Source organism: Oncorhynchus clarkii, chromosome 5 (genome assembly GCF_045791955.1).
Source record: "Oncorhynchus clarkii lewisi isolate Uvic-CL-2024 chromosome 5, UVic_Ocla_1.0, whole genome shotgun sequence".
Lineage (NCBI taxonomy): Eukaryota > Metazoa > Chordata > Actinopteri > Salmoniformes > Salmonidae > Oncorhynchus > Oncorhynchus clarkii.
The window spans coordinates 56,851,875-56,868,045 of record NC_092151.1 but is presented as its reverse complement, the minus strand read 5'-3'; the positions used below and the strand labels follow the sequence as shown (position 1 = coordinate 56,868,045).

Below are 16,171 nucleotides of genomic sequence, written 5' to 3'. Positions count from 1 at the left end.
TCAGTGAAAACATCCGAAGATCATCAAAGGTAAACGGTTAATTTGATTGCTTTTCTGATTTTCGTGAGCAAGCTTCCTGCTGCTAGCTGGACATAATGCTATGCTAGGCTATCGATAAACTTACACAAATGCTTGTCTTGCTATCGCTGTAAAGCATAATTTCAAAATCTGAGACGACAGGGTGATTAACAAAAGGCTAAGCTGTGTTTCGCTATATTTCACTTGGGATTTCATAAATATGAATATTTCTAGTAAGATTATTTGACCATTGCGCTATGCTAATTAGTGTAGTTGCTGACAATTCTCCCGGATCCGGGATGGGTAGTTCCAAGAGCAAGACAGCGATGCCTTGAGCTGTCCGATGGCAGTGGCGAGATGCGTCCAGACACGTAGCAACCACCCAGAGCTGAAACAGATGTCCCAGAGGGACCACAGCTATCATCGCACTGGCGCCAAAGCCTCGGCCGCCGCCATAGAAAAGGTGTGGGACCAGAAACTCGTAGGCCACACCCTCAAAATGAAACCTCCGAAACTTTCTGTGGGGAGGATGGTATAGCCACATGAAAATACGCATCATTCAGCTCTATAGACCAATCGCTGGCATGCACCGACGAGAATAGCCGGCAAAGTGTGAGCATTTTGAACTTGCAAACCTTGAGGTGCTTGCTTAAAATATGCAAGTCCATGATGGGACGCAGCGTTCCATCGCTTTTGGGACTAAGAAATACTGGCTGTACCAACCGCTCTGCATTTCTTACACGGGGACTACCGGAATAGCCTGCTTTTGAATAAGAAAGGAAATCTCCTCTCTCAAGACAAGCGTTAGGACCTCAGGGATCATTGGCGTAATGACGCGACAAAAAGGAGGAGGGTACACAGCGCACTGAAGACCGTACCCCCTCGTCACCGTCCTCATGGTGAAACTGCGCATGCCCACCTCTGGACGGAGCACGCTGCCAGTCTCCCATACATTATCTCCTGAAGGGGCAGAGCGCCACCCTGAAGACTGGGATAAAACAAAAAATGCTCATGCACTCTTAGAAAAAATCTAGAACTATCTAGAACTTAAAAGTGTTCTTTGGCTGTCCCCGTAGGAGAACCCTTTGAAGAACCCTATTTAGTTCCATGTATAACCATTTCCACAGCGGCTTTTACAAAATCCAAAAAGGGTTTTACCTGGAACCAAAAAGGGTTCTACTTGGAGCCAAAAAGGGTTTTCCTATGGGGACAGCCGAAGAACCGTTTTGGAACTCTTTTATAAGAGTGTGCTTGTTTTCATATCCGCCACCCTTGACAACCGTTTGTCTGAATGTGGGGAAGGAACTGTGCTTATTATGCCCACAACTGGGCAATACCGCACTCTAGATACCGCTGAACACATGAACCTTGCATTGGTTTTAATGGTAAATGTCACATCACAATAAATATAGTTTCCTGATCATTTTATTGAAAAACATAAGACTGCTGTAATGACTCTCCTCTTCGTCTGATGATGAGTAATAGGAATCATCGGACCAACACGCAGCGTGGTAAGTGTTCATAGTAAATTTAATTAAATAAACTGAACACTGAATGACAAAAAAACCAACAAAGCGAGTGCACGACACGAAACAGTCCTGTAAGGTGATAAAACAGGAAGCAACTACCCACAAACACAGGTGGGAACAGGCTACCTAAGTATGGTTCTCAATCAGAGACAACGATTGACAGCTGCCTCTGATTGGGAACCATGCCAGGCCAAGCACACAGAAATGCAACACACAGAACAAAACATAGAATGAAAAACATAGAATGCCCACCCCAACTCACGCCCTGACCAAACCAAAATAGAGACATAAAAAAGGAACTAAGGTCAGGACGTGACAACTGCCATGCAATTCATTATTTTATTAGGGTTGTCACAACATTTTAGTCCCTAGCCCATTTCTCCATCAAAGTTTTGGGCTTGTAGGAAAAGTATTGCATAGGAATAGCCCTCGCAGAGAGCAGCCGCTTGTTGGACTATGCAAGGAAAGTTGGGCTGAAGCATTAGGTTGCTATTAGCACAAACTGAATAGCTTTTATGGAGGACTGGCTTTAATTGTGAGGATGACCACACAATTTATTTTTATAATGAGACAAATCTATTGGTTTTCTACATAAAGTTGCAAAGGAAATGTGATCTATTTAATTAACACGAGACCAGAAAAATGGATAAAGAGTGTTGTGGTATAGCAGTAGCAGCGGCATCTAGGGGTCAGAACCTGGGGCCTTTCACTTCTTCATGGAAAATAATGCTAGCAACTTCAATTCCTAATTTCTCTGACCAGGGGGGAACCCCCCCCCCCCCCCCCCCCCCCCCCACCAGATTCACAGGGAATACATTACATAGTATAGAGAAGCAATACTCTAAGCCACAGCTCCATACTACTTGTCAAACATAAAACTGATACTGTATATTGTTTGTTGGGGTGGGATTGGTGTGGGGGGAGGGGTCCATGGGTGGCTTTGACACAAAAAAAAGTATTCCTCATGTCTTAATCTGATGTTGGGTACTATATATATATATATTTTTTTAGGGGGTAGATCAGCTTTAATATTGCAGATAGATGATGGTTTCTATCAATGTAATTGTCTGCATCGTTTGCAATCCTCCATATTTTGTTTTTGTAACCCTAACCCTCCGCTAATTGGAGTAAACTAATGGACAACAACACTTAGGCCTCTACTTCCAGCTTATAAATACTATATAGATTTCATGGATATAGTATATTTTACAATAGTTATATTTTGTTTGATAGTTCCATCCTTCATCTCCTATCTATCTCTAAACACCATCCAGTTTTGATTTCAATTTGCCATATATTTTTCAACTGTGCTGTGATGTTTCACAAAAGTTCTGAAACGTTCTATTCTCATAGTTTCAACAGATTGTAAATGAAAGGTAAACATTTTTGCTAAGTGGATTATTATATTATTGATCAATTGACTATGACTTTTTAAATCACCCAACAGTGGTGAGTTAGCTCCAGGTATATGTTGCAATTCTTCAGCCATTCCTGAACCTGCGACCAAAAACAAGCTCCTTATGGACAGTACCAAAACAAATGATCTGCTAATGCTAATTGTATCTCTTACTAACTACAGAAACGATTTGAGAACAATCTGAGATGGTGGGTGCCAAAATCCTCTTTCTGTGCTTTTTGAGGTGGAATGACCCGTGGGATAACTACGCACATATATAGTGCATTCAGAATGTATTCAGACCCCTTCCCTTTTTACACATTTTGTTACGTTACAGCCTTATTCTATAATGGATTAAATAAAAAAAAATCATCATCAATCTACACACAATACCCCATAATGACAAAGTGAAAAAAGTTTTTAGAAATGTTTGCAAATGTATACAAAATAAAAAATAAAATAATACCTTATTTACGTAAGTATTCAGACCTTTAGCTATGAGACTCGATATTGAGTTCAGGTGCATCCTGTTTTTGATCATCCTTGAGATGTTTCTACAACTTGATTGGAGTCCACCTGTGGTAAATTCAATTGGTTGGAAATTATTTGGAAAGCACACACCTGTCCATATAAGGTCCCACAGTTGACAGTGCATGTCAGAGCAAAAACCAAGCCATGAGGTCGAAGGAATTGTCCGGAGAACTCCGAGACAGGAGTTTGTCGAGGCACCGATCTGGGGAAGGGTACCAAAAAATGTCTGCGGCATTGAAGTTCCCCAAGAACACAGTGGCCTCCATCATTCTTACAGTGCCTTGCGAAAGTATTCGGCCCCCTTGAACTTTGCGACCTTTTGCCACATTTCAGGCTTCAAACATAAAGATATAAAACTGTATGTTTTTGTGAAGAATCAACAACATGTGGGACACAATCATGAAGTGGAACGACATTTATTGGATATTTCAAACTTTTTTAACAAATCAAAAACTGAAAAATTGGGCGTGCAAAATTATTCAGCCCCTTTACTTTCAGTGCAGCAAACTCTCTCCAGAAGTTCAGTGAGGATCTCTGAATGATCCAATGTTGACCTAAATGACTAATGATGATAAATACAATCCACCTGTGTGTAATCAAGTCTCCGTATAAATGCACCTGCACTGTGATAGTCTCAGAGGTCCGTTAAAAGCGCAGAGAGCATCATGAAGAACAAGGAACACACCAGGCAGGTCCGAGATACTGTTGTGAAGAAGTTGAAAGCCGGATTTGGATACAAAAATATTTCCCAAGCTTTAAACATCCCAAGGAGCACTGTGCAAGTGATAATATTGAAATGGAAGGAGTATCAGACCACTGCAAATCTACCAAGACCTGGCCGTCCCTCTAAACTTTCAGCTCATTCAAGGAGAAGACTGATCAGAGATGCAGCCAAGAGGCCCATGATCACTCTGGATGAACTGCAGAGATCTATAGCTGAGGTGGGAGACTCAGTCCATAGGACAACAATCAGTCGTATATTGCACAAATCTGGCCTTTATGGAAGAGTGGCAAGAAAAAAGCCATTTCTTAAAGATATCCATAAAAAGTGTTGTTTAAAGTTTGCCACAAGCCAACTGGGAGACACACCAAACATGTGGAAGAAGGTGCTCTGGTCAGATGAAACCAAAATTGAACTTTTTGGCAACAATGCAAAACGTTATGTTTGGCGTAAAAGCAACACAGCTCATCACCCTGAACACACCATCCCCACTGTCAAACATGGTGGTGGCAGCATCATGGTTTGGGCCTGCTTTTCTTCAGCAGGGACAGGGAAGATGGTTAAAATTGATGGGAAGATGGATGGAGCCAAATACAGGACCATTCTGGAAGAAAACCTGATGGAGTCTGCAAAAGACCTGAGACTGGGACGGAGATTTGTCTTCCAACAAGACAATGATCCAAAACATAAAGCAAAATCTACAATGGAATGGTTCAAAAATAAACATATCCAGGTGTTAGAATGGCCAAGTCAAAGTCCAGACCTGAATCCAATCGAGAATCTGTGGAAAGAACTGAAAGAACTGCTGTTCACAAATGCTCTCCATCCAACCTCACTGAGCTCGAGCTGTTTTGCAAGGAGGAATGGGAAAAAATGTCAGTCTCTCGATGTGCAAAACTGATAGAGACATACCCCAAGCGACTTACAGCTGTAATCACAGCAAAAGGTGGCGCTACAAAGTATTAACTTAAGGGGGCTGAATCATTTTGCACGCCCAATTTTTCAGTTTTTGATTTGTTAAAAAAGTTTGAAATATCCAATAAATGTCGTTCCACTTCATGCTTGTGTCCCACTTGTTGTTGATTCTTCACACAAAAAATACAGTTTTATATCTTTATATTTGAAGCCTGAAATGTGGCAAAAGGTCGCAAAGTTCAAGGGGGCCGAATACTTTCGCATGGCACTGTAAGTCGGAGACGTTTGGAACCACCAAGACTCTTCCTAGAGCTGGCCGCCCGACCAAACTGAGCAATTGGGTGAGAAGGGCCTCGGTCAGGGGAGGTGACCAATAACCCAATGGCCATGCTGACAGAGCTCCATAGTTCCTTTCAAAAGGACAACCATCTCTGCAGCACTCCACCAATCATGCCTTTATTGTTGAGTGGCCAGACGGAAGCCACTCCTCAGTAAAAAAGCACATTACAGCCCGCTTGGAGTTTGCCAAAATGCACCTGAAGGACTCTCAGGCCATGAGAAACAAGATTGAACTCTTTGGCCTGATTGTCAAGCATCATGTCTGGAGGAAACCTGGCACCATCCCTACGGTGAAGCATGGTAGTGGCAGCATCATGCTGTGAGGATGTTTTTCAGAGGCAGGGACTGAGAGACTAGTCAGGTTTGAGGGAATGATGAATGGAGCAAAGTACAGAGAGATCCTTGATGAAAACTTGTCCAGAGCACTCAGGACCTCAGACTGGGGCGAAAGTTCCCTCCTCTCATTTGCAGATTTTAAACTCATGAATTTTGTCTGCCAGATATCTTTCATGAGACTAAGTCAATCAAATTGCATTCGACTCAAGTTGTTTCACTGCTTTCCTGAAAATAACCCCCCCTACTAAAAAAATTGTAGCACTTCCTTTACATCACAATATTTCATGAAACAGCCTTGTGAGTACTTGATTACTTGATCAACTGGTTTCTCTTGCGAGGTGATTTTTCCAGGTGAGTCATTTCACAAGTCAAGAGGGATTTTTGTGTGGAACCAGATTGATACCTTCTCTTTTCATGTACAGTAACTCCTGCTCTTTTTCCCTGGGTTTTGAGGTGAGGAATATTCCTCCATTTTGGGCCCTGACCTCTAGACAGTCATCCACAATAAAACAGTAATTGGGGTTTTGCTCAATTAGACCTCTTCTAGCTCCTCTCCCCTCTGCTAATTGTATTTTCTACCTTCCCTCGCTCCTCTATTGCACTTTATCTACATGGTTCCTCACGGTATTCATTACTCCATCCAGTATCATATCACGCACGCGCACACACACACACACACACACACACTCTCTCTCTCTTTGGTTTGCAGCTCGTCCTCGTATTTATTCATTTCCAGATACTAAAACAATTTATCCGCAGAAATGCAGCAATGAACTATCGCTTCAAACAGAGTTCACTCGTTCAAAAGACTTTCTGAATCTCTGTCCTCGGGGTTTTATTTGTCTCCGGTGTTTGGACTGAGTCGTAGTGGGCTACAGACAGTGGACCTGGCAGGTGCCAGGACTCTTTCGATTTGGTGATTAAAGCCACCCAGTATTTAATGACTGCGATTCAAAGCACAACATCGTCATTAACACTGGGCTACAGGGACGTCTGTGCCAGCGCAGGGGGCCGACTCTGTTGGCTTTATGGGAAACAGAGGGATGTTTATTGGATCTCCGATGCATTCATTAAGAATATTAGACTGAAGCACATGCTCTACACAACGTAGAAGTTCATCTGTTTTTACCTGTTGGAGCTGGCAGGCAAACAGGCAGGCAAACAGGCAGGCAAACAGGCAGGCAAACAGGCAGGCAGGCAGACAGACCGAGACAGACAGGCTGTGAGAGAGATAGACATGCACGATCACATACGCATATGCGCATATCCTCATTCAAAAACGCCTTTGACAGTGTGTGTGTGTGTGTGTGCTTGACTGTGTGTGTGCGTGTTCGTGTGTGCGTGTGTGTGCGTGCTCGGGCAGTCTCGCTCTGATGAAACGTGTTGATGTCAGAGCTTGTCTGGCATCTGTCATCTTGACTGGGAGGGGTAGGTGGGAGTGAGGGAGAGTGGGGGGGGGGGGGGGTGGAAGGGGAGATGACTGACAGACATTAGCCATGAGGGATGAGGGGATGGATAGGCAGAGGTAAACCCCTCCATTGATTAAATACCATTTTTGAGATGGACGGAAGGGATGAAGGAGGGAAGAAGGGAGGAGGGAGAGGTGGAATGAGAGTTGTTGTGTCTCAATGATCCTTGGGCTCTCACTCTCTGTTATCCCCAGCCCACCAAAACTCATTATTAATTCTGCTGTCAAAGCCAACACACACACACTCCTTGTCATTAGATAATGGATGTGCCGAACACTCCACTTTTTCTTTGTCCTGTTTCTGTCTTCCTCCATCAATCTTTCTTCAAACTCCCGTTGCTACCGACGACCACGAGATGGGGATTTTTTTTCTCCCTTCCATCCTTCCACGTAAAATCAAGAATCCGATATCGAAAATCTCATTCACAAAATGTCATTAAGAAGTTCAAAGGAGTAAAGTACAGGAATAGCAGTACAGGTAGAGGAGGAATTGTCCCATTTTATGGAGCGACATGGAGGCTGAACTCTGGTTTAGCTATAATAATAACCAAAGCCCTGTGTGTCCCCACTGAAAGGGTTGAAGGTAAGGTCATCCGATTTGGGTTGTTATGGATCAGAAGCGTACCGCAGTTTCGCAGGGCTCCCTCGCAAGGTCTGAGCAAGGCCCCCCCCCCCCCTTCCCCATATAGCTAATCTCATGCTATTCTAATCATTTAACCATGAGGCTGAGAGAAAATGTTGCAGTGTTACAGCTAATTTCTTATAATTCCATGACTTGTTTTGCCATGGTTTATGACGTGTTCATATCCTTAGGCGGAGAGGAGGAGAGGATCCAGAATAGGCCTGCCAGTTAACTCACTCGGCATGAAGTTTGGAAGGATACGAGTGTAGGCCGCTGCTCAGTTCTCCACCTAAACAATTGAAAGAAATCTTTAAAGCAGTTAGGGCATTTGAAGTGGAATGGTGTAAAAATAGATACCTCCAAAATGGAGTCTTTATTTAGCAGATGTGAGACACTGTCCATGTCAGTGTTTCTACCCAGATGGCAAAGCCATGGGACTTGTGGTATAGAAGGGAACGCACCACAACTTTAACATATTTACATGCTGACATTGGTAACATGTTGTTTCCCTCCATAACCACCCTTTTATAATTGTTCTTCATTTGTTTGCGTCTAACGATATCTTACCCTTGCCTATTGCCCGGAACCAAAAATTGTTCTGCTATGGGGACAAACGAAGAACCCTTTTTTGCTAAGCTTGTGGTAGTTATTTTATTTCCATTCATTTCTATAAACCACAATACCCATTGTACTATTGTACTATTGTACTATGCTTTCTTTCTCCCCCCCCCCCCCCCCCCCCCAGGCTATGGAATAGGCCTCCCGCAGAACTCCCCTCTGACCAACAACGTGTCAGAGTTCATCAGTCGCTACAAGTCAGACGGCTACATGGACATGCTGCACGACAAGTGGTACAAGGTGGTGCCCTGTGGGAAGAGGGTGTTCGCCGTCACCGAGGTGAGTGTCTGTCTGTGGCCTGGTCCCAGATCTGTTTGGCCTATCTTGTCAACTTCTATGGCCATCAAAGTCAGCCTGGGCCCAGATCTGTTTGTGCAGACAGCACCAGCAGATCAGGCGCCAGGCTAGAGTGTGGCTGTGGCGGAGTGGCGCCCCCTGTAGGCACACCACATCGGTTGCGGACAGTTGATGGACATTGGGTTTGGCCATTCTCATACATCTGGACATGTCAAACTGAATGTTTGGCTCTGTTCTAATATCCACACTAGCATACCACTTGATTGAAGCAATGTATTGGGCATGCATTCTTAGAGCTATGCAAGTCTGGGTTGCAGACATTCTTCAGACGGTCTGGAATCCATCAGTGTCAGATGTTTATGGAAAAGATTGATTGCTAGATTCTGCCTCTGTGTGTGTCTATGATATCCTCTCAGGATTGTGTGCCATCCTAAAGTTATCCTTTAACCTCAAGCACTTAGCTAGTATAGTACTCCAACTCACGCCTTGTGGTTAGTGTCCGCACTGAGATTAGAAGGTTGGGAGTTTGTTCCCCAGCCGAGTCATACCAAAGACTGTACAAATGGGTCCCAATACGTCTCTGCTTGGCACTTAGCATTAAGTAGATATATGGGGGTAAGGCCCAGCGATAGACTAGAGTCCTGTTCAGCGGGTATGCCTGTACATCAAGCTGCCTCGCGCTACAGAAACAGGAGATAGGCTATGAGCTGTTATGAGCTGTTATGACTTGCACAAGGCTACTTAGCTGATCCAGATTGCTTAGCAAGGCTACTAACTTACTGGGCTGGCGTAACTGCCCTGACCCAATGGCTCTGTTAGTATAGACAAGTGTTTATATACATCATTGTCTGTTTCTGACTCCATAACTTGTTGTTTGAATCGTTTTACGCTAGTGTTATTATTGTTGCTGCCCTGTTACTGGGACAACCGTCTGGTCCCATCAGCATGACGATGTGGGCTGTTTACCTGTTGGTTCTCGCTCCCCAGACAGACAGACAGCAGCTGAGGACTCTGGGATTGCTTTTCTAATGCCAACACCATATCAGCTTGCACTGATTTGTGGTCTGCACAGACCCATTGAAGAGAAAGTGTGTGGAGAGAGAGAGGCTGTGTGTGTGTGTGTGTGTGTGTGTGTGTGTGTGTGTGTGTGTGTGTGTGTGTGTGTGTGTGTGTGTGTGTGCGTGTTCAGGATGGGGAAACGGTGCTAGAGCGAGACAAGCAGTGATCCTAGCCATCTGTGCAGAAACATCAAAGCCATTCCCAGTCTTGTCATTACCTAATTATCAAATTATCACCCGATTTAACTTTGGGGAGTGACTGAGGGATGGATGGTAGAACATGGATGTTTCCCACATGACAACATCTACCGTTCGTCTCGACTGAGCTGCACAAGACACGACTGACAATAACGTTTTTTCTGTTAGCACCGCTATTGATTTGCCCCAGGTGACGTTCCTTTGAACTGTGATGTCATAAACTTTGACGGTTTTTTTTTTTTGTCATCGTTTACTTGGCCATGTCGGCCCTTAAAGATGCTCAAATTTAGAATTGGGAATGTAAACATATACATTGGCAGACTGTCATTTTCAAGCTGCCAATGTGAGAAACTCCGAGGAGTGACTGCAGCACAAGTTTAAAAAAACACCCTATAAACCACATGTCTAGGGTATATCTTTCAGTTTCCTCTATATCTTTCACAGTTTCATCTATATCTTTCCCAGTTTCATCTATATCTTTCCCAGTTTCATCTTTCCCAGTTTCATTTATATCTTTCCCAGTTTCTTCTTTCATAGTTTCATCTATATCTTTCACAGTTTAATTTATATATTTCCCAGTTTCATCTATATCTTTCACAGTTTCATCTTTATCTTTCACCGTTTCAGTTATATATTTCACAGTTTCATCTTCTACAGTTTAATGTGTTTCACTATTTTACTATAATTAGGAGGTCGAGAATTGCTGTGGCCTGCATTGAACAGATTATTCCTCATTTCCATTCCAAATCCTTCCCCTCACACGGATTCTGAGGGGAAAGGCTGAGGGACAGCGGAGTGGGGAGGGTAACAGGGGGGAGATGAGCTACGGCTGCCCAGAAACAATATGACGGAGGATAGGCCCACTCTTAAACACATTCGACAGGCTAACACCATCCATACTCTGGCCCCAAGTTCTAATGGGATGAGTTATCCCCCCTGCATACCAAACACGACTGGATCAAGGCGAGGGAAAGGGAGGGAGAAGGAAGGGGGAGAAGGTAGAGTGGAGATGAGAAGGGAGAGAGAAGGATGGGGGGGTGACCGAAGGATGGGGGGAGAGGGAGTGAATGAAGTGAGTAAGAAGAAGGGGGGGAGATAGGGAGAGAGTTATAATGGTGAGGTGGAGGGAGAGAGCAAGGGGGGAGCACAGTGGTAGACTGGAAGGGAGAGAGAAAGAAAGGGAGCACAGTGGTAGAGAGAGAAAATGAGAAAGAGGGAGCAGAGTGGCACGAGGCTGAGACAGGCAGCTCCCTTTCTTGGCCGAGTCCCAGAATGAAATGGGAGGAGGGACGGAGTGAAGGATGTCGGGAGGGAGGGGTGGAGGGGGAGATGGGGTGGGCCTTGACTGCACCCCTGGGGTTCACTGTGTCAGCACTTCGGAAACAAGCCTGCCATCGTCTACCCCTTCCTTTCTCCCTCCCCTACACATACGTCCAAACCTCTACAGATAATATCAGAGAGAGGCAGGAGGTCTGGTCTGCATTCGGTTTAGAAGATTTCCTCTGAAAAGTTCTCTCTCCTTTCGGAAAAGTGTCAAACAGTGTTAGACAATGTGGCTGCATAGACACTGAGTATGCAAAACATTAAGAACACCTGCTCTTTCCATGACAGACTGACCAGGTGAAACCCATGTTGTTAAACCTTAACAGGCTAGACGTATTGTACAACTATGCATATGTACTATAAAACTATGGCGGTGCACTGTACTATACAACAACTGTAATGTATTGCTGTGTGTGCTGGCAGGCAGGGCCACCGTAAGGTGGATACTCAGACAGGGTCCTCACTGCCGCGCAGCCTTTACAGTGAAACGGCCTGTGCGAAAGTCAGGGCATTCGTACTTCTTACACTTCGCGGGGCAGCGCAGAGCTGTTGAGTAGAGATGTTGAGATGGAAGTTGTCAAGGAAGTGAGCTTGTGTTGATACAGGTCCTCCACATTGTTACAACATTTGGGAGGCGCACGGCAATGTGACCACATTTACAGATGAAGCATTAATTGGCTTTTCGGCTAAATGCCCTCGAAGCACTGCTGCAATTCAAAAAGGGCCTCTGCAGCAGCCCACAGGGTAGAAACTAATCATACAGGGTAAAATAGAGTAGAGTAGAAGTGTAGGCGTATAGAGATACAACGAGAACACAGTAGAATAAACTATAACCAGATAGAATACCAGGAAATAGAATATTCCCGAAGGCAGCCCGTGGCATGGAGGTTGAAAACCTCCATGGGACAGAGATCAGGCATGTGTTACTCAGTGGGCTCACCGCTCGGGTTCCTAATGGTTACACAGTATCATCTATTTCAATTAGTGAAAGCTGGGATCCTCCTCTTTTTAATAGACGCCATCAAAACTCTGATTTCACACGCGATTGCATAGCCTATAGAAATGTTACACAATGACTGGGTTCATAGGAACACTTAGTTCATTCCACACATCAAAAAGGCTGTTCGATTAGATTTCCAATTGCATTCGCATTGACGTCAGAGTGATTAGAGGGACAATAGAGCGCTGAGTACCAGGCCATTAGCGACTTGATGGCCGTTAGCAAGTTTTGTCGGCTACCGTCGACCATCAGCACCATTCATTTACAGAGCGCAGTTCTGGAGTGAGTGGCCTACCCACTGGGTCCAGACGTCAATTCAACGTCTATTCCACGTTGGTTCAATGTAATTGTATTGAAATGATGTCGAAACAGTGTTCATTCAGCTAATGTGTGCCCAGTGGGTAGGTATCTTGACCCAACGGTCATGTGGAATTTAACTCCTGACCGCCGGTGTAGCGGTAATCGTAATAGCCCTAGACGCCCGGCTTTTTACATTCTGATTAGTTCTCCTACGCAGGACCCCTCCAGGCCACTCTAGGGGAGGTTGACAATCAATTGACTATATTGTTGACCCCTTGCGTTACATGTGTTAACCCTGTCCAAGTAACCCAACTGTCCCCTCCCTCCCCCCTACAGACTCTCCAGATGGGCATCCGTCACTTCTCAGGGCTGTTTGTGCTGCTGTGTGTGGGCGTGGCCACGTCGCTGCTCACCCTGGCTGGGGAGCACGCCTTCTATCACATGGTGCTGCCCCGCATCCGACGACGACAAAAGTACAAGTACTGGCTCCACACCAGCCAGGTGAGATGGAGGGAGGGGGTGTGTGTGAGTGAACCAAAGGAGAGTTTGTGTGAGCTTGTGCATGTCTGTATCAATACAATATCCTTTCACAGTAAGCCACTGCCTTGAGAACCTTCCTCTTGTTCCTCCCTCAGTCTTGACTTTTTCATAGTTTCTTTCATTGGCCTTTTTAAAGTGCTCTTTTACTTGAACAAATGTGTGGCATGTTTTACAAACTCTATATCTAAAAGCACTTACACTTCACGTATCCACTGTGAATTCAATATTAACAAACCGTTATTGCTTGTAAAATGTTGTTTATGGTGTAGGTTTCTCATGCTCTTGGCTAGACTGTCATTGGGACTATATATCACCTTGGCTGTCATTTGAAAACATTAAGGCAACACCGCCATCTGCTGTTGACTTAGATAACCACCATTTTGGAAGCCCAGACCAAGTTGAGTATTAAAAGGACTGACATTTCAAATCTGCCTGGTTTAAGTATGCGGAGGTCTCCTAAGCTCCTTCCCCAATTGAGGATTATTAATGAGAGGGGAAAAGTAATTACAATTTCTAAGATGGTGTCGATTCTGCACGTTTTGAATAAAACAGTGTGGAGCTTTTCAACCCCCGTATCGCTTGGCTGTCAGTGTAACTATAGCCCCATTTATTCTGCAGAAAATCCACCGAGCCCTGAACCAGACCTATGAGGACGTGAAGAAGAAGCAAGACACCAACACAGAGAAAAGGTGACAAAATGGCTGCCTTTAAAAAAAAAGATAAGTATTTACTTGACCTTTCTTCCATGATGAGTGATCTGACAGGACATGGACAGGTAGAATCCATATGGCCCTTTTACCCATCAGCAGTAATGAGAGGAGGCAGTCATATTACTGAGATACAGATTCAAAGCGAGCTAACACACTAGTAGGGCTTGATTTGGCACCAGACCAGTGTCTTTCTTTCTTTACTGACACAAGCCTTTTATCTCCCAGTAGCTGCTGCATTCAGAAGAACCAGCACCCCCAGCCTCCCCCTGACCCCCTTCTCTCCAGGGCATCGGCCAAGTGGAACAGCGAGAACAGCAGGGACGCTGCAGCCGCTAAGGACAACAAGCGCGTCCACTTTAACCTGGAGACCCTCAACAGCCGCCGCCTGCTGGCCCGGGGCGTGACCAAGTCCGAAGGGGACAGAGGGGGGGAAGGTATCCCCGGGGCTAACCAGGCAACACGTGTCTGTGCAAATGGAGGCTTCGGGACTTCCTTTGCCAACCTGGTGCTCTCCCTCCCCTCCGCCTCTTCTTCATCCATCCCTTCTTCATCTTCCTCCTTGGGCGTTCCTCCAAGGCCAGGGGAGCTACAAGAGCTACAGGAGAAGATCGACCTGATCCGGGATCAGCTAAGGACGGCTCTGGCCAGGAGGGCTGAGCTGCAGACTTCTCTGGCCAAGGAGAAGGCCGCCTGCTCTGCACCCATAGTGTCAGGAATGCCCCCCGTGGTTTTAGCTGCAGCATCCCTCCCCACCTCCACCAAAACCACCTCGTCCCTCCCCTCCACCCGCTGTGCCACCACCATGACAGACCCTGTCCTCAAGGCCCTGCCTACAGTCCGCACAGCCCCCGCCAAACACACCAACGAGAAGAGGTGATGCCCCTCTGGTGTTTGGACACGGACCAATCAATGGTGTAGTAAGGGGTTAAAAGGGGAGGGGTTTGTTGAAAGCAGCTGGATTCCCTTGGTTTGGATGTATCCTTTTCCTGTGATCCTGATGCCGTAGCATGGCAGCTCTTTCCCTGGACACCAACCTTTCAACCTTTTGCTACTGGGTGAAAAATGAAAGAGCTTCTAGGGCAATTCCTTGTGCTCTACGCTGCCCAACTGCCTCATATGGCTGGTAAAATGTGCGCAACCTCAGGCCTACTTGAATACAGTATATCGTCCCATGCGGTGGGGCTGGAGGTACCAGCACACCCACCCATGGCGCTGCATCTGTTCTGTGAACTGAGCCATTAAACTTTCTAGCGCTCACTCCTCTGCCACAGGACCCGACTCCCGCGGAAAAATCAGGAGCGGTGCGTTATGTTTTATTTCCTTTGAGATCCGAATCGATATTGTTCACTGGCCTTGATTTACATGTTTTTCAAGAATAAAAGTCTGATGAAAGTGTTGATTGTGATGAAGGTTGAAATGTGAATCCTTGTCATGTGTACTTTGTGTGGTCTGTATTTTTTACCTTTCGGGTACTGAGGGTTACATTTCAGTGATAGAATAACAGGTATTAGGCATGTTTGATGTCTGGCAGTGTATAGAGAGCAATAGTAATGGTGTTTTTTTGTAGGCACCATGGAAAAATTTAGTTGGATAAACGCCAAAAATAAGGTCTGTGGTACACGCAGGCTTAGGAGATCTTTTACGGTTTGTTCCATGAGAATCTTTATCAGCTAACGTCACTGAGAATTTAATAATTTATGCAATAAAAAAAATAAAAACATTTAGCACACAAAAAGGTCACGTTTAACTGACTCTCAGAACAAAAGATCTAAGCCTGCGTTAACCTTATGTTCGGCATTTATCCCAAAACCCTATTCTTTCCACATAGGAATGGCTGAATGAACCAGAACTCATTTCTGTTTTTTAGGACAACAAGCTGGCGAGCTCTATTACACATTAATTAACTCGAAACATGTATTCACATTTAAACAAGTAAACAGGGTGTCATTTCTCCTTTCTGATATAGGATCCTTTTGTCAAATCAGGGGTTTCCTCGTGAACATGATCCAAATACGGATGTGACAGGATTTGAAATATGTCAACATACAATACCCAGGAAGTTCCTATTTTGTGACCAATAAAATTGTATTTGATTTTACAAGGGAGGTTTCCTGACCTCAGTGGGACTTCCTGGATAAATAAAAAGGTTAAAAAAAAAAAAGATATATTATATTGTGGTGGACAATATACTTTGTGTCTAGGATTTCCATGACCAATACTAGGACACACAAACAGAAATAACCACAACAACG

The 16,171-nt window shown here is 44.8% G+C and overlaps 1 protein-coding gene across 1 annotated transcript in view; it reads left to right on the top strand.

Moving 5' to 3' along the window:
* The window catches only part of LOC139410110 (glutamate receptor, ionotropic, N-methyl-D-aspartate 3Bb), a 111,254-nt gene extending 95,165 nt beyond the window's left edge, over nucleotides 1–16,089 (top strand). Inside the window, exons 6-9 of the mRNA XM_071155554.1 lie at nucleotides 8,621–8,772; nucleotides 13,006–13,170; nucleotides 13,828–13,898; nucleotides 14,148–16,089. Of these exons, the coding sequence (XP_071011655.1) occupies nucleotides 8,621–8,772; nucleotides 13,006–13,170; nucleotides 13,828–13,898; nucleotides 14,148–14,796 (1,037 nt within the window). The 3' untranslated portion in view covers nucleotides 14,797–16,089. The remainder of the gene's footprint in view (nucleotides 1–8,620; nucleotides 8,773–13,005; nucleotides 13,171–13,827; nucleotides 13,899–14,147) is intronic.
* The last annotated feature ends 82 nt before the right edge of the window (nucleotides 16,090–16,171 follow it).